Source organism: Neolamprologus multifasciatus, chromosome 15 (assembly GCF_963576455.1).
Source record: "Neolamprologus multifasciatus chromosome 15, fNeoMul1.2, whole genome shotgun sequence".
Lineage (NCBI taxonomy): Eukaryota > Metazoa > Chordata > Actinopteri > Cichliformes > Cichlidae > Neolamprologus > Neolamprologus multifasciatus.
Window position 1 is genome coordinate 11244158 of NC_140453.1, and position 19611 is coordinate 11263768.

General features: G+C 39.2%; 1 protein-coding gene across 4 annotated transcripts in view; it reads right to left on the reverse strand.

Moving 5' to 3' along the window:
• The window catches only part of wasf1 (WASP family member 1), a 64998-nt gene that overhangs the window by 24150 nt on the left and 21237 nt on the right, over positions 1-19611 (reverse strand). For all 4 annotated transcript variants that reach the window (XM_085132836.1, XM_085132839.1, XM_085132837.1 and 1 more), the window contains exons 2-3: positions 10641-10795; positions 9041-9175 (exon numbers count right to left, since the gene is read on the reverse strand). In XM_085132836.1, the coding sequence (XP_084988962.1) occupies positions 9041-9175; positions 10641-10773 (268 nt within the window). In that variant the 5' untranslated portion in view covers positions 10774-10795. The remainder of the gene's footprint in view (positions 1-9040; positions 9176-10640; positions 10796-19611) is intronic.

The following is a 19611-nucleotide window of genomic DNA, read 5'->3' on the forward strand; positions in this document are numbered from 1 at the left end:
ACACACACACACACACACACACACACACAACTAGACCAACGCTAACCCTCAATCTGGTAAACAGAAAGTCTTGGAAAGAGATCTAGAACGTTGCAACTAGATCTGAATTATACATGAGGAAGTGACAAATGGATGTACTTTAATGGTGCCCAGAAGAAGCTCGGGAAAAGAAGAAGAAGAAAAAAAGTCATGGCATGACAGACCAACAAACATGACAGAACGAACGTACAATCTAAAAAACACTGCAAGGAAATCACTTACAGTCATTTAACCATTGCCTCAGCAAAATGAGATAAAGCCCAGTAAGGGTCTACTAACACAATTCAGTCCTCTACATTGCAGCAATGCAGCTGGATAATGACTTCCACAGACTGTCAGTGTTGTGACATACCAGCCACCTGAGGCACTGAAGTATCATTATGAACAAACACTATGAGGAGGCTGAGCTTTGGTGAGTAAGACTCTGCAAGGGAGATAGGAGGCCATAGAATGCAAGAGGGAGATAATAAAACGACTTGGACACACCAGAGCCGGTATAATGGCAACAGGGGACAGACAGAGACGGAGAAAAGATGTACCAACAGTAAAACAAAGAGCAGCAGCTGATATAAAAGAACCATTCGTAAGAAATACTGGCAAACAAATGGTGAAAAGAGAGGAAATTTGAAGAGAGAAAAGACCTAAAACTAACATGGGAATGTGCAGCGAAAGAGGAGGGGGCCGTATTAAAGAGAAAGAGACAGAGAGAGAAGATACATAAACACATCAAGTAGGATTTTAATAAGAAAAACAGAAAATATCCCACAGAAACCCGGGACCCAGAGAAGCACAGTAACCTGAGCAGAGCCAGAGGGTGGATTAAGCTTCAAAGACAGCACAAGGGAAAAGCTTTAACAGCCATTTATACTGGATACACACACACAGGAGGGAAAATAAAACATACTGCACACAGCATTTTGTCCCAAGTTAAACAGAAAAGGCTACAAGATGACACCGAGGGGGTTGATCTGTCTTCTGTGGCTTCCTGCTACAAGATTTATGGAAAAACTACATGCATTTTAAATGTGCTGTGTACCTGCATGCATATACACATAGCATTTGAAGCACTTTAGCTTTAAAGTTTATCCATATAAATTAACTCATGTACCTTACACATTCCCACTGACCTGGTGGCTTGCATTTAAAAATGTATTTAGTGTTTGTCTATGCAACCTGATTAAACTTTTAAATAATGATTTTGGTTTATTACAACCTTGTTCATAGTTTTGACAATAGTTTCTCATCTTTATGATAAAGTACTACACCAAATACGATGATTCAGCTGATTTAAATACCTATGTATCAGTAGAACATCGTGTTAGCCAGGCATTGGCTGATGAGATGAGTCTTTGAATTCAAAGTTTGGGTGTTCTTACATCAATTTTGTGGTGACGATGAAGAGCTGAGGTTGTATTTAAAAATTTAGATCTTTCCTCATTTTTTCCTGGCATGAAAGTGGGAATAAATGACAATACTAATGAAAAATTCCAAAATATTTTTATTGTCAGCAGTCAAATCAGGCCAGAAGTTCAGATCTCTACATGCTACAGAAACTGATACACAAATTCTTTGTTCATTTATCTGTGAACTCCTCCTACACAATGAGGAGTTGAGCGTCCAAACTTGGCAAACAAGCCCCAGAAGATACTCATCAACATCAGACATATGTCATCATGTTGCCTACCAACTACCTAATGATGGGCTAAAATGACCCATTTATGGCAATTCTTAATGTATAACAACTTATAAAAGCATCACATCATTTTCATTTTAAGGCAATAGCACCTTATTTATAACCGCAAAAGTTGAACAATACATTATGATATCATCATCATCCCTAGCAACCACCTACCAATGGCTCAAATGGCCCATTTATAGAGTTTATGCGCCTATAACACCTTAGAAAAAACATTGCATCATTTCAGTTTCGCAACAATAAAATCGCATTTCTATCCATAAAACTTGAATTATGCATGGTATAGCATGACGCCATCAAGTTGCCTAGCAACCACCTAAGAACAGACTAAAAAAAAAAAAATCACAGACCAAACATGGGCATGTACTTGCTACTGAAATCTAGGAACAATGTAGCAACGTTAGACTTGATGATCAGCTGAAAAAAGCAATTTAATGAACACAACACTGAACACAACTGCAGTAGCATGAGTCAGAGCAGGAAGCCAGTATGTAATGGATGTTTATGATTTACAGACGTAACGGTTAACTTAAAAAAAAAATATGAGTATGTCTAACTTGTGGGGCTTTTTTGTGTATATAATATTGTTGCCTGCCTGCTAGTATTAACTTGTTTGTAGCAATGCTGCAGTCATCAGCCTCCGCATATCTCCAGAGCTCGAAAAATAAGAACCCATGCTGAAAGAGAGATTAATCCTTTAAGATTTTAACTTGCGCTTGTGCCGGGGGTGTAATAATATACTTCAGTCGCTCCAAGATCAGACACACCAGGGTTGATAAGGGCAAAAAAAAAATCAAAATCAGAGCTACAGTGGCATGACAATTTGACTGCCCACAGTGATCAGAGAAGAGCCAGGGATAATTGTAGGAGTAATGTTGAGATCTAAGAAATTAAAGTGCATTTTTCTCTAGCTGAAAAGGGAGAAGGTAAGGGATACAGACGTGGGAAGGGTTATGAACATTAAAGAGATATTTTATTATTTTATACTTTAGTGATCCCTGTAGGGCATTTCTTTTTTGTACTACCCCTGTTCCACAGGAAGGTTAGGCTGAAAGTCAGGAAAGTGCACCATGAGCTGATGCCAGTACTCCCACTCCCCGCTTGCAAATGTACAGAAAAAACCCACAGAAAGGACTCTTATAGCCACATAACAGCCTGTGAGGGCCAGGTACAAGCAGTGGTCAAAAGGTGAGTGCCAATTTGGTATTGTTGTATGCTGAGCAAGAGCACTGTGCCCTGCTGCCCCTGTGAATTAAGGGAAGTGCATGAGGCTGTCAGATGGTGTGACAAGTAGGTGCAAAAGCGACAAATAAGTGAGAGGCAGCGCACAAGTCTGTGCCAGGACTCATTTGATGCAGCGTGAGGTGCTATAAACCTCCAAAAAGCAATACTAGAGCTTCAGTGCAGATTACTACACTAATCAATGCGGGCAGAGAAACACAAGGCACACAAACACGCGTGTTCAAATGGATGTCTTAACATGAGCCTTTACATCCTAATTACAAAATGTCATTTATTCAGCTGAACTACCAATTAGACCCATTTAACGAAGACATTTAGTTAATGTGAAAAATGTGAGTGTATGTATAGGAGAATGAAAGTAAATTAGTGAGAGATATAGCAAGAGAGTGTGTGTGTGTGTGTGTGTGTGTGTGTGTGTGTGTGTGTGTGTGTGTGTGTGTGTGTGTGTGTGTGTGTGTGTGTGTGTGTGTGTGTGTCTCAAGTGATGAGTGGCCAAAATGCTCTCAAACCTTGAAAGAACTGTTTGAGGGTTAAGATTTGGTTTTAGGGTCCGTGAAGGAATTGGGATATGAGGTCCTTGCAGAGGCATAAGTAGAGTGTGTGTATACGTGTATGTGTGTGTTAGGTCAAGCAACACCAGGTGCAGCAGACTCTGATCTCAGGATGTGAAGCTTCTTATCAGCAAGCCAGTGCTGGAAAGTTTATCTCCATCCCTCATATCTTTCTCTTAAACAGATAGCATCTGTCTAAAACACTTCAACTAAAGAGAGGTGAGGAAGTTCTTGTCGCTCACACACCCCTCCCTTCAGTTCCCCTCCTAGTTTCACGAAAATTATGTTTTCCCTCTTTCTTCATTTCATCCCCCTATCTCATAGACATGCAGTCCTACGCGCAGCAATACTAGATAAGAAAAGTCACAGGCCAAACTGTCTTTTAGTATGCAGGCACGTCTCCCTCTGCTGTTGTACTTCAATGCAAATGTTGCCCTATATTTCCCCTTCTGCGCAGTTCTTCACACTCTTTCCTTTCCCTGATTCGGTTTTTGCTCCGTCTCTCCGCATAAGCTTGTTTATTGTTTGTCCTCTGTCTTTCATTTTGTCCTTTACTCAAATTTATCTAGAAGTTCTTCCATGTGCATAGAAACCCCTCATAAATTACAAGTGCTATGCAGTTTTAGAGTAAACAGAGTGAGTCTTGTACTGCAGTGAGACAGACTGTTGCAGAAGAAGAACAAATAAAAGACACACGAAGTGCATGCCAACCATCTGAAATTCGTACTGGGACATCGTGTTAGTATTCACAACTGCACTGTCAACTAGTGTGTACTAAGAAGAAAGTATAAACTGTTGAAGTCACCTTATCAGTTTGGAGTTGACTTCAGTAGGCTTTCATCACGGCTGCTTGCTAGTCATCACTCATAATGCTTTTGGGTGTGCAAATGCTCTTTTAGCATCTGCATAATCGTCTGAGTCTGCCTGAAGAAAAACTTTGTCACATGACCATGTCCCACTGGTTTCTACATAAATGGTGAGGCAGACCAGAAAAACCATCTAGTGCAAGAAATTGAATGCCTGGCAAATAAAAACATTTCATAATACAGTACTTTCAACACAAAAACAACACAAAACATAAACACTGACAGAATTATAGAAAAATGACTATAATGTTATATTAAAATTAATAATTAAATTATTAGTATTAAATTATACATTGTAATTATGTCCATTTTTATTGCATTATTACTTATTTTCTGTTTTGTTTTTTTCCCCAGTGTATCAGCCCTCACTTTTCAGCTGCTGAGGGTTGCACTTTTGCTTTCCTGTAAGCCTTTACCAGGGCTTTTATTCAAATCATCCATTCCTTCACAGAACCATTCATCCATCCGCTTATCCAATTCAGGGTCACAATGAGACCATCTTAACTGTCGTGGATGAGAGGTGGGATACACCCCGTCGCAGGGTTAAACAACAGCACATTCACATTTAGGTTCACCAATTCACCAAGCAAGCACATCTTTCAACTTTGGGATGAACCTAGAGTAATAATAATAATAACTTTATTTATAAAGCGCTTTCAAACAAAGTGCTGTACAACTATTTGACCTAGAGTAGACATAGAGAGCACCACACAAGCATCAAGAGAACATGCAAACCCCACACCAAAAGGTCCTAGCCAGGGTGGATTAGACCCCAGGTTGTGAGCCAAGAAGTGCCACCATGGGGGATACATAAATATATGTATACATAACAAAAGAAGAGGACATAAATGAGAAAAAAAACCTCAATCTGAACATTATTTTTTTCAATAACAACAACAAATGGGAGCTTCGGAGAAAACAATTTAGCCTCTTTTTTTTATGCTCTACCTTTATATACTCTGTACACATGTAGTACTTTGTAAAGGATAAAATGATAAAATTTTGAGGAAAGATCAAAGGCGAGAACAAGAAAAGTGATGTAACAGAGAGAGAGGAGTCAGGGAAGGTTAACAAGCAACTAAAAAAACTGAAGTAAAAGAGAGAAAAGCAAATACAAAATGATAAAAGAAAAAAAAATCATGTTAGAAAAGAAAACTGGTGATAGAGGAAATATAAAATATAAACCATGTATAAAATAGGTACACAAGTAAACAGATGAGAAGTACTAATAGGGGAAGCGAGAAATGGAATAAGACGGCATATATAGAAAAGTGCACAGGGACTTGGGGTGGCTTTGTGGCCTTCCATAAAGGCCCGCAGCCAGGGCAATGATATAACGGGGCCATTAAATAGGGGATACAGGCCATTAGTTTGGCTGGCTACAGTGATAGGGGGAAGAGAGCCTGACAGCACACAAATAGCATCCACGCAAGATGGAGGAAGAGCAGAGATCAATCAGAGAGATGAGAGTGAGGAGGACAACAAAGACAGAGGGGTGCAGGGGGCAATGCAGACAGAGACAAAAAGGGGAGTGGCAACTGAGGTCTAAAGGGCAGAGTACCCTTTGAAAAGCCTGCAGGATGTGGGCAAGCTGTGTGTGTGTGTGTGTGTGTGTGTGTGTGTGTGTGTGTGTGTGTGTGTGTGTGTGTGTCCGCGTGTGTGTGTGTGTGTGTGTCCGCGTGTGTGTGAGACTTAACATAGTGTATATAAATTCATGTGAAATAAAATTCTTTGACCTTAACCACTGCACCAGCAGTGGCACTGCATACATCACTATGACCATTCCTTCATCCCACATTTCTCTGCGACCTTCAGCTGAACTTCTTTCAAGTCACCTACTTTCCTTCACCCCTTTTCCTTACGATTTATACTGTATGTCTTTAAGCGGCAAAGCTCATTTGGACCCCTACAAGCTCCTTATGTACATATACACAGAAACAATAGGATGTGTCTGCTCGTCACAGGTATTATTAAACCAACACTTGCCATCCTCTGTGCGCAAAAGGTTTAAATTTAGCCCTTGGGTGTAAAAATATTAATTATGATTCAGTGAAAGGTGCTAATCTAACAAAACCCAAATATCTCATCTTATTTTAAGTACAGCTATAACACCATTAAGGTAACAGGGATGGAACCAAACCTTTAATTATATAATAAATGGCCTGCATACAGGCTCTTTTTTATTAAAGCAGTCATTCTCTTTCTGTCAGGTGCAGATTATGTATATTGGCAGAGGTGGCAGAAGTGCTTATTATGATATGTTATGCCTACCATAGTACACATTTATGGTGTTTCCCTGCATCACTGCTAACCATAACCCCTCTGGTAAAGCTAATGTGAGATTTACATTTTTTTTTTTTAAACATACACTTTTTTTATTGTTTAAACCTCAAATCAAGAGTCTAAGAACTTAGACTCTTTGATGGTTCATTATTTAGACTACCATCACTATAGACTACCCTGACCCGGGTGCCTGAGAACCATCACAAAAAATTCAAGATCTGAAAACTTTAATATGAAAAACTTCAAAAATTTCACATATTTACAAATCCTGTAATAATTATTGCAACACTGATTATGCCTGGCAAATTAAAAGTATTAGCACTGAACATGATCATAACTTAATCACAAATTACAGTATGTGTGCAAGTTCAGTAGCACCAATTGCTAATAGCTCATAAAAGGTTTTAAATAGTCTCACAGAAACTTGTTGTGGTTTTGTGGACAGCATCTGTAAAATATAAGTGCACTCCTCACTCCTCTACCTTGCCTGTGCCCCATCCTCCACCCTATCTTTATTCCTTCACTGTCCTGATTTATGGTCCAATCCCTTTGTGCACTCATTCTCCTCTCCTTCACACCTCCTTCTCATGGCAACCACAAGGCGGAAACACACACTGGCCATATTACAAAGCAAGTTATGTGCTTACTCTAAAAGCATACAGTTGAACTGTGGTGTGTGTTTGACCATGAATGGGTAAAACAAGAGGAAAGGGAGGTGGTAAATGCAGGGTCGTGTTTACAAAAAACCTAAAATCTTCGCACAACTGATCATCTTTCTGTTCATCTCCTGTGCAGTCATAGCATACTCGCTTAGTTTGCCGTTTTATAACTTGATTTCACTAATCAGTTATTAACATATTACGAGAGAACAGTAAGTGTGGGCTTTTTGATTCAAAGAGAATTTTCTCTTGGTAACAAATGAATACTGAGGAGCTGAACTGAGTGGGAAATCTCTGTAACCTGCAGAGGAGGCCATTTCAACCTGGCCCAGAAAATTCTGCGGTACAGTCCTTTTACACACCACTGGTTTTTGCTGCAGTGTCCTGTATTATGCACCCATCCCTCTATCCTTCCATTTTTCTTACTCTCCACCCCTCCAGCTCTCCCCCACCACCACCACCACACACTTAAACTGCAACTGAGCTGATTCTTATCCATTGTCTCTCAAGCCAATACTTTGAGCTAAAAGGGGATAAGTCAGGCTTGTATGTGAGGGGAGATAAGACCATGGACCACATGCACACAGTGAATAAAGACAAAATCATAATCACATATTTATCAATTCAATCACAGTAACATCACATGAATAGGAGCTAGTAATCTTTTACTTAAATGATACAAAGATTAACATAGTTTTTTCTTGGGTATTTCCCAAAGTCAATCCATAGATGTGTCTCTAAAATAATAAATATTTATAGTTCATTCTCTGCAGGCTAAGACAGTGAACCTTTTGAGGAGTGCATGTTAGCCCACACGTGTTTCCCCTCCAACTTCTGCACACAAAAACATCTCACTTCCCAGCAAAGACCTGGACAACAGGCTTCTACAATTAGATCACTTGCAATTATCCAATCCGCACAGATACTATATGAGGACATGCTGAGGATAAAGGGTGCAGACAGGATGGGGAACAGCTGTGAGGAGATGATGAAGGAAAAAGGTGAAAATGGTGTTGATTAAAAAAAGAAGAAGAAGAGTTTAAAGTGATTTGGTTAATGTCAAGGTATCATTGCACGAGTGGGAAAAGAAAGAGACCAAAGTGAAGATTGGAATGTGCAGTCTACCGTCTATCTGTGTTTAAAATAAAAACCTATAATTCTGCACAAAAAACGAAACAATTCATTGCCTTGTTTAACAAAAAAAAAAGTATCTGGTTGCATTCACAGAAAAGTTATAAGGAGTGAGTACAACTGAGTGAGCATTTTACCGTCTCTGTCAGTGACAAGGCAGCAGTTACAGTAGCATTGTGCAAAGCCGTAAACACACCGCTGGCCCACAGGAAATCGATATGGCGCCTTGGAGCGTGGTATTATACTGCTATGATTCTCTCCCCTTTTAGTTTGCAACGCATTCCCCACTAGATACCCTATTGTGTCATCCTGCCTACCCTTTCTCAGGATAACCTAGATTACCTGACAGTCCCACAGATGATCACATTCCATTTTTGTTACTGCTAACAGAAGCTACAGTCTAACCACTGGATTTCTCCTCACATAAAAACTTTATTGGGTACAGAAACTTTTTTTATTACTGGCCTGGGTTTTCACCTCTGAGGGGGGGGGGATTTGTGTTTAATATTAATATTAAATTCCAAAAGAATGGGATGTGGTGTGTGAAACGGCTTGTGTGGGTACAACACTCACGTTCCTCTTCTTTGGGGTCCAGCTGTGTGACACTGATGGAGAGGCGGTCCACGCGCTCCTGCAGGGAGTTGACCCGGAAAGAAAAGGAGTGTGCTTCATTGAAGAGCTCTCCAAATAGGTCCTCTGCATATTTACCTAGGCACACACAGAATTGAAAAACACTGAGATGAAAATAAGTACTGAAATGGACTGAGTAGCTTGATTAAATATATTTATTTTAAAGATATTAAGAGCCGAAAGGTATTCAACTGGTGGCTGTGGAGGTAATTTTTATGTAAAGCTAACTTCCTGTTACACTTAAGAAACCAGATGAGATGATTTAAACTTTGTGACATGGCTGCTGAAAACAACCATCAGAAGATCAGCAACAATACTCAGGCAGGCTGTGGTGTTTAAGTGACACTCAGTTTCCTGGAGTGTGTCTTCTGCATACTGTGGCTATAATGAGTGGGTATTTGAGGTACTGTTTCTTTCCCTTTGGCTTAAAACAGTCACTGTCCTCTGACAGTCGGATAACTGACGCTCATTGGCTAATTTCTCTTTTTTGGACCATTCTCCGTAAACCCTGGAGATGGTTGTGCGGGAAAATTGCAGTAGATCAGCAGTTTCTGAAACGCTCGCACCAGCCCATCTGGCACCAAAAACAACACCACCTTTCACTTAAATCATCTTTCTTCCCCATTCTCTATTTTCCACTGAAGGCAATGGCTTGCTTTGCAATTTTAAAGAAAGATATGCAAATCTTCTCCAAAATTCAGTGGATTCCCTCTTTGTCTTTGTTCAACTGCTTTACCAGTTTTCATGGAATTTGGCACCATAGTTTTTGCATAGTTTTTCTGACAGACAGACAGACGTCTTTCCTTTGCCTGAGCTGTGCACTGGCTTACTGGTGAGGTGGAAAGCCATTAGGGACATAAAGGTGCTGCCTGACTGCTTTGAAAGAGACATAAGCATTGATGTGTGATACCAAAATTTAATTTAAAAAAAAAAAAAAAGAAAGAAAGAAAAAATGGTGTAGATTAAGCCAGAATGATAAAACTATTACTTTCTGCCAACATTTTCTTTATGCTAATACATTTCAGCCAGGGTCACTTATACATCAGTGTACATCCCAGTTTCTGCCCTGCTAAATGTAGGCGGTGATTTTACATTATCACCCACCATTTATTTCATGCACTGAATTAATTTTTTAGCTTCTATAAAATAAAGTGGATTCATGCCATGGCCTGTGAGTCATAAACATATGCTGCAATACGCAAAATGTTTTCTCAAACTTCCCAGCACGAATGAATTCATCACAAACTATGGCGACCAAAATATACTGCGAATGAGATGATTTACACTCAGGCATGTTGGTAGATTTTTAGAGCTTTCTAAAGAGTCAAGAATCAAAAACCGCACATACTACTTAAACTAGAATTGTGTACAGTGCAAATATCTCAGTCTTAAAGTATGGAACAACCTCACTGCCAATATAAACAAATTTCATAAAAGTTATTATACTTAAAGGAAGCAAGTCTGTGTATGTATAGTGTGCCGTGTCTGTTTAAATTATGAAAGAACACATGTGTCTGTACACGAGTGTCCTCAGGTTACTGACTGAGGCTGCTGAGCTGGCGGATGACGTTGGCCAAGGAGATGTTAGTCACACATTCCAGCTCGTTTTTGATGTTTCTTGGCAGCACCGTGTGGCACAGGTGCCTGGGCTCAATGGTGCGCTTCACCAGCGGCATCCTTCTGCTGAGAAACCGCTACCTGATAAGGGGGGGGGGGCAGAAAAAAGAAAGAATACAAAGCTTCAGTGAGTCAATTCTTGTCATAAATCGACTTGCTATTTATTACACCTTCAAATAAAAGAGGTACAGAAAACACACGCTTCACTCACATCCCGACTGAGAGAACGAGAGAGATGGGCTGCAGGGTGAATATGAAAAAGGACACGTATAGAAAAGGAAATAACTGTGGAAAAGGGTCTCAAGTAATAGAAAATGCAGAAAAATATGACACAAGTAATGCTTTGACATTGCCAATAGCCATGTTGCCTCATCTGTTTCACTGACGTCCCGCTGTCTTGTTCTTTTCATCATGCATAGCCTGCATAACACACCTCAGCACTTTGTCTGCCCACTCAACCATGCTAATGGCATTAAGGCTGTACTGAGAGCTGCTAAGGCTCACATCTCCTCCTGTCAAACTAACACAAAAAAGAGGGACCGCTGGGTAAAACCACAGAACACACAGCGATGATACACACCCACGACTACTCACTGTTGTGTCACCTAAGACACCCTTTCACCCCCAAAACTATACGAGAGGTGTTAAGCAGTACAAAGGTATAAAGTGTAACAGGTGGAGTATGCTTAAAGTTCACTCCATTTATCTTGGTTTGTTTTTGACTCATAACCTGCCAGTGAACAGGTTTTCTCCCACAAACAACCCCTCCCCTCCTGCTGCACCCAAACCAGCTCATTTCATTTCCCTATTAATACAGTCACTATTAAAGCGCATGAGTGCATTCATTCACTGAAGTTTATATCTTTACAAACACAGACACTTAAATTAGGTGTTTGACTTTGTTTTTTATTCTTTATATGTAATAGAAACACTGCTGGGTAAAAGTCTTGATACACCCTACGTTTTTTTATATTTTGCTAGGAAAATTAGAAAAATTTGGTGTAACAATTTTCTCAAAAACACTGGGAAATACACTGCATGCAGCAAAAACAGAATTTGAAGAATTCTAACAAGATTGAAAGCAAATATTTTTTATGACCGCCTTTAGGCTTCAGCACAGCCTGAACTCTCTTAGGCAAGCTTTGTTGTCATTTTCTTAAGTAAAGAATAGCTCTCCAGGTTTCTTGAAGGACATTCAAAGCGCTTCTTTGGATTTTTGGCTGCTTTTTGTTTCGTTCTCTTTCAAGATGATCCCACACTGGTTAAGTAATGCTAAGGTCCAGGTTTTGGAGAAGCCAATCAATGACTGATCGTATTCCATGTAATAAATAAGAGACCAGTAGCTAAACATAGCCATTTGCTAGCATGATACAAATTGTCATATATAGGAGTTACGAAAATAAGGAGGAAATAAGCAGCAAGTAAAGAGGGCTTGATGCATGTCTCCCTTAGTGATCAATATGTGCAATTTCTTAAAGATAAAGTACTCAGATGAACCAGCGGACCAACTGACTGGTATGGTAAATGGTAAATGGCCTGTACTTGTATAGCGCTTTACTAGTCCCTAAGGACCCCAAAGCGCTTTACACATCCAGTCATCCACCCATTCACACACACACATTCACACACTGGTGATGGCAAGCTACACTGTAGCCACAGCCACCCTGGGGCGCACTGACAGAGGCGAGGCTGCCAGACACTGGCACCACCGGGCCCTCTGACCAGGTATGGACAGTGATTGACATGTGATGTTTCCAGTGCCCCAATATATTATTAGAAATGCTTCCATCACTGAGGAATAATCACAACTCTTCACTGTAACCATAGAAATGTAAGACCAGAATGTATCCTGGCTAAGGATGGTAAGAAGAGAGAGAGAAGGTCCAGAAAAGACTGTGCTTAGGTGAGTCATCTAGGAAGCATCTTAAATGGGAGCATCAGTGTCCATAAAAGGAAAAACATGTGCCTCTTTTATCTGTTGCTGAAATGGTTTGAAAGAAGAGTGGAAGTGATTTTAAAATGACACAAACCCAAACATGGTGCCAATCTCTGCCCACCACTAAAATAACAAGAGTTCCTCTCCACTTCACAGATCCTTTGAGTGTACACACACTCACCATCCTCTCCTCACTGGGAACAACTCTTGACACAATGGACACTTGTCAGAATCCAGATGTCTTCAGAATATCAAAACTACCTGCCAGCTGTTACCATGTTGACCTTTAACAAGACCCAAAGTAGCATGTAGGAAGATCATCTTGAAACGCACATTTCCAAGGGAAACGCATGCCATAAACTATATTCTCATATGAAAAATATTTGCCACTTGAACATTTTGAATGTACATTCAACTCTGTTTAGCTTCTACTGGTTGTCAGACAACTGGCTCAAACCTAACCCAAATAATTCAACACCTAGTCTGAGGCTTTTTACTTTACTAAAGATTAAACAAATGAGCCATAAAATATAAATGAATTAATTCATTGCTAAGACGCTCAGAAGTGTTGATAGGGCTAGGTAGATCATGCCTTTCTCCCGGCCTCTGGTCTTTGTGTTATGTAAAGCTGCCCAGTGCTGCTGGCAGCGTTGTAAAGACTATGAGTCCACTTTTCAAAATGTCAAACTCTTCATGTACACAACAGTAATATTTATCATCTTAATTTATAGTCTCTTCTGAAAATTAAGCTGCATCTCCCTAAACGTTCCTTGTCAGAACTCTTTAGAGTATGAGTGCTGTGCTCCTTTAAAAAAAAAAAAAAACTCCATCTCTTATGCAGTTTTCATATCAGAAATCAATAACACATTTATTTATCTATCTATCTTTAATTAGTTTATGTGCAAAGTAAGTCACTTTAGATTGTGTATACTCAGCATATCAGAAAGGTTCAGTGAGAAAACGGGCAGACACGCTCACACACAGACGCGCGCACACACACACTGTGTAGCATGTGGGTTTATTTCAAAAGGGAAGTTAGTAAAAAAAAAGAGTTTAAAAAAGATACGTTTTTTTAGTTATTAAAATGACCTGTGAAATTATAAAAAATACTGAGTTAAGTTAAATGAATATGGGAGAAAAAAAACAAAAAACAAATTCAATGAATTTAAAATACATACATACCTGGATAAAACAAAACAAAACAATAGGACACCGACAGTCTTCAATTGGCCTTCCCAGAGCACAAAACTCAACATTACTAAAGTGTCGGATCTCCTTGAACAGCCAAAGAAGAGATCTGAACGTCTTTCAAGAAGCCTGGCGAACTACTCCTGACGACATCTTAAAATAAATGACAAGAAAGCTTGCCTAAGACAGTTCAGGCTGAAGAAGTTGAAGAATAGGGATGGTCATATCAAATATTGACTTTCAAGCTTGCTAGAATAGTACAAATTCTGCTTTTGCCTTATATATTTTATTCCCTTGTAGTAATTTTCATGGTGCTAAAAAAATAAAGCATAAATGAGGGGCTGCTCAAAACTAAAACAACTGTTAATTTACATTAAATAAATCAGAAAAGGCCAAGTGCTTATATGATTTTTTTTAAACAGTGAATGTGTTGTCCTTTTAACAACCTTCCTTCTAACCAATCATAAGAGATATTTTTTTAAGCTGACAGAGAAAAGCAAACAAACAGTGACAGAATATTAAGTTTCCAGACAGCAGCGAAATAACGATGAGAAACAGGAGAAACAAACAATTTTTGGCAGAGGCGGGAGGCGTGCACAATCTCAATATTAGTACTTTTATTTTCATCTGCCTTTTTAAACAAGTACGGCAAGGATGACAGACTTGATTTTGATTGTATCGAAAACAAAGCAAAAAAATAGATGAAGTGATAGAAGTGATAATACTGATCCTTCTTGGTGTCAAATAGTAGACACTAACAGTTTTCTTTGGTCTCAAAAACAGATTTATGAACGATTTAAAAATACTCTGCTCAAAAATTTGGTCAAACTGAAGCAGTTATGAATTTCAGTGTTTCAAAGTCACCAATAAAAATCAAAGTCAATGAAGAGATTCACTTCTCTTATCTAGCTTTAATCTTGTTTTCCAATAAACGCAGACAGAAGGAGTGTTGATCTAGTACAGGCAGGCAAGGTTACTGCATTAACTTAATATAAGTTGGCACACCATTAGTAAGTAAACGCAGTTAACTTCACATTGCCTTGCTTTTCAGTCAGTGTCTTGCCGCACTGCATGAGCTTGGATTGTGATGAATGACTGCAGCATACAGTACATACTGCCTGCTGACAGGATATGAAATAATTTAGGACTGCCGTCCATGATGGAGGAAGATATTCTCTACCCACACATGATTACTCACAAACTGCTAGCACACACTTTCATTCTGCGTTTTTACTCTTAGGTTTCTGTATCATATGGTGGCATGATGTATATGACAGCATTGCTCCTGTTAGAATTTCTTCAGTCATATATACAATCTTGGTTGTGATCAAGAGATAAATTGGAAAAATATAAGAGAAGAAAAACAAAGAAGGGCTGACGGGACAACTGCAGGGCACTAAGCTCAAACATATTCACATTTAGAAAACTAACAGAACTGTCCTGAATGAGATAAGAGGTTTGATAACAGGTCGGTCATGCTAGAGTACAAATTAGATGGCATCCTCCTTGTGACTAGGAAAAGTTGGTGGTTGCTTTGACATTGCATTGAAATTTCTGGACTGAAAGAAGTTGTGCCGACTAGCTGGTCACCCAGAAAGGCAGGTGTCTGGGTTGGAGGCAACCTGCCTCCAGGCAATCATTTTCAATTAGATATCTAAATTTCTGTTTCAGAGCTATGAGGTTGTGGATAGACACTGAATATAAGTAGTTAATGTCCATTTCTGTGAATGTTGATGGCTATTTAATCACACTTAAGGGCAAGATTATCACAAACGGGCTGCATGTAATTGCTAACTTGACCTCATTCAATCACAAACTGATAGCAGACTGACTTCGTACTATTGCGGGTTCATTACAGTCTTGATTCACTAAACTCACTTTAAAGATAGCAACTGACTGCAAGTGGTCGCAGACCTGGTACCCAGTTTCAAAGGCAATGAGATCACAATTTCATTACAGACTGTCACAGTAATTATGGTCATGCTGTGGCCTCCAAGCAGTTTTTCGAAGTGTGCCACAAAACTAACATTCAGCTCAAATAAAGAACTCAAACATGGTGATTATACTCTGGAGTATAGACACACCATGGACATAAAATTATTCTTGTTATAGTTCTTCAAAGTCTGACTGAAGTGTGCCTGCAGGGCGCATGCATAGTTAGTGTAATGTAATGTAAAATCTCAGCATATGAATCAACCTGGATGCTTGCTCAGAGACTTGCACTGAGTGACCAAATTTACGTCACCCAGACCCAAGCAGAGCCCATAAAAACAGCTGCGTTAACGACAAATCACCAAACGGGAGATTTATTGAAACAACCCCCCCCCCCCCAAAAAATAAAACCCAATACAAAACAAAGCAAAAAAGTGCTCAACACCCTATTAAATAAAGAAAGCTCATCTTGAATGGTTAATCTTATGAAAAGGATTGAAGCCTTTTCAAATCCGACAGTCAACGGTGTGCATTTTGTGGGATAAAATGTTGCTATAGGCATAGTGATATATTTTGTTGTCATTCAAGCCCTGAGGAGATGATTGTCCTAAAACTGAAAGGCAAAATTGTAGGTTCAGCAGAAGAGATCATTTCTAATGAGAAAGTACAGTTCACATGACAGAAAAATTATTGTGTATGCATTTTTCTGTTTCAGATTTGGTCGTTGTAATGTGTGGCATAAGCACAATGAGATGCAAAATCGAAAATCTTGTAATTATCTTAGACTTTGATTGATTCCGTTTTACGTCTAAGTATCAAAGTATCGAAATAGTTTTCACACAAGTATTCTTAGATTTTTGACAATAGCTGTTCAACGAAAGAAACGTATGTAGATGACAAAACTGACAGCTCATATTAAGGAAATATTACACTGCTCCATTTTCTCTTTTATCTTGATTCAATCAGGAAGACACTGGATAGGTGTTTGAGAGAGTGCCACGGTCTCTCTATACTTTTTTTCTATTGGGATGATTACTACACATATACGCACACAACAAATTAACATTCCTGTGATTTTACCCCCCCCCCCCCCATCCCATCTACGGACTAGTCAATCCCTGTCAGCACACCCTTTGGCACTCTGCTAATACTTTTATGGCTCATTCATCTTGATGGGAGGGCGCGGGGGGTGCTTCCCGCTGTCACCTATCACCATAGCAACAGCTGCAGTGGGATGTCATCGGTCACTTTATAATATTGCACGTTAGGCGGGGGCAGGAAAAGGGAAGAGGAAGTGAATGGGTCAAGATCACAGTGACACTTCGCAAAAACGATAGCACTTGATGAATAAATGCAATATGTGTGGGAGAACAAGCCAGAAATCAGGGATTGCTCATCCATTGTGTACAGGCACAAAGTGGGGTGAGGGACGGCACATGCCAGGAGAGAGCTAGGGGCCTCCTCTGGTGCAGCTCGTTGCACCCGAACAATGAGTCCAACTGAAGGCTCTAATGAATCCTAATGGAGTATTTACTCACTCACACTGCAGCACAATATAGCTCCCGACCCCTCAATGTGGAGCTAGTCAAAGACCTTTTATGTGGAGGGTTTTCAGAACTGCCAGACTACACCATCAGATACACTATGAGATAAGAGTGGATAAAAATGTAAGAGAAAACAAGATGATTTTTGTGTGTTGGTAAATTATACAAGGAATTTTAAATGAATACAAAGAAACCTCAGATAAGACAGAATTTGCATTTGTTTACAAAAAAACAATAGAAATCCAGCGTTGATCCAATTTGCTGAGTCTTAGTTTGCCATTAGTAGCTACATCAGAGTAGTTTGGGGAAAAAATAAATATATATTAAAAAAATAAATAAATAAATATTTAAAAAAATAAATAAATAAAAATCACAAGATGACTAAAGTAAGCTGCGATAAGGAAGCCAGCCAGTGGTAAGGAAAGCAAATTGCCTGGGTCTCAAGAGAGATCTCATCATTAAGTGATGTAAAATTCATGGTCTGAACTCTGATTTTTCTGCTGGATCACCATGAAACAGAATCCAACACAAGGCACACATAGAGAGTCTGCATGCGCTCATGCACTGATTCTAAATTTAACTTTTTTGAAATTTCCAAACAAAATTTCCTATTTCATCCACAAGCGTACCGACCTAAGTATGAAGAAAAGAGAAATATTCGGATCCTTTTTGTTAAAAAGATTTTTTTTAACAGTTGATTTCTAGGATTAACAGTTTAACTGAGCTAGTATGAAGTTTGGTTGATGTTTTTTTTTTGGGGGGGGGGGTGAGGGGTGGATAAACAAAATGTTCATTCTACTTTCGTTCAACTTAACACTTCCCTATGACGTGATCAGTATCCTTGGAACTGTAGCTTGCAGTAACAGCATGGTATTGAGTAAAATCCAAGCTATAATTAAAATCTACGCACCGGATGAAACCTCTGCTTTCCTAGTATGCTAACAAAAAACATCTTTCATCTGTACATTACACATAACACTTTTCTATTTCGGAAGCAACATAATTCAGTACTTCTTCAGACCATCCTATTTGTGTGCTATCACATTAAATGCACAGAAAAGAAACTGCAATTGAGTTGGTATCTACATGCTAACATCCAGTCACCTGTGGAGGTCAACAATTTAGCTAATGCATCTGGCGTTCTAAATCCAGCATAATAGTTATACCACTGGCACCATCTATAGGTGTACGGCTATATATGGTGCCATCTAGTAGGAAGCATAGGTAAATTAAAAACAAAACAAAACTCTCATACTGACAAACTGAACCAATCTGTTAGACTAAAGCAGATGAATCCTCTTCAAAAAAACCAAAACAAACAACATTAGCAATTTCCTGTGTACTGATGTTTCCGGGGAGGATCTTTGCCAGTTAAAGCACTACTTTGCACAGGAAGTTGTTTCACTTTTTCCTACTCTGTTTTTGGTCATTTGTTGTCATATAGCACTATTTTATAATCAAGGAGTTCTTGTGCTCACTGCACAGATCTAAGATTTCTGTGTCAGTGACATCTTACTTTCTTTTTGCATTGATCCCGCCCACAGTTGCTGCAAATTAAAAATGACAAATTAGCAAGACAGAGTGTGCTGCTAAGCAACAGCCATAGTGACATGAGCATTCGAATGAATGGTCATGACCAGGTGTGTTTAAAACTAGCTACAAGTTTGGTTGGTGCAGCTCATAAAGTCTGTAGACAAGTCTTAATAGATAGACCAGTCACTGCAACCAGCCCTTGGGATTTAAAAATGCAGCTTCAGAACATTTTGATTCTTACAGCTTAAAAATTAATGCATTTTCTGTGTCAAATTAGCTTGAACATTTTGTCCATTGTTCAGTGACTCTGGGAACTACAACTGTATTAGAGTTCTCTATGAACTAAGAACAGCTGCAAACATAAAACACGGGCATATAATCAGTGAAGCTGGCACAGCCTCAGCAAGCCAATGGCACTGGGTTAGGAGTTCAAACTGGCAACGCTTAATAACAGCTGGTTTAAATCAGTAATGCAGATTTGCAATGCAAGACAGCCACTGCAGTTCATTTTCCAAAGAAAACATAGGCAAATAAAATAACTGGGCAAAGCTGAGCTCAAGATGTATCAACAGGTCTGCTTCTTCCTTTAGCCTATTTAAAAACAAAAAACATTTTTACCAGCTGCAGAGGTTAACAGCAACAGTACTATATCTGGCTCATCATCCAGCTATTAATTTTTTAAATGCCATTTGTTGTGACTGAAATTCTCTTTGCAACACATTTTAAAGCAGCTGAAATGGTGTTACATTTTTGACATAAAGAAT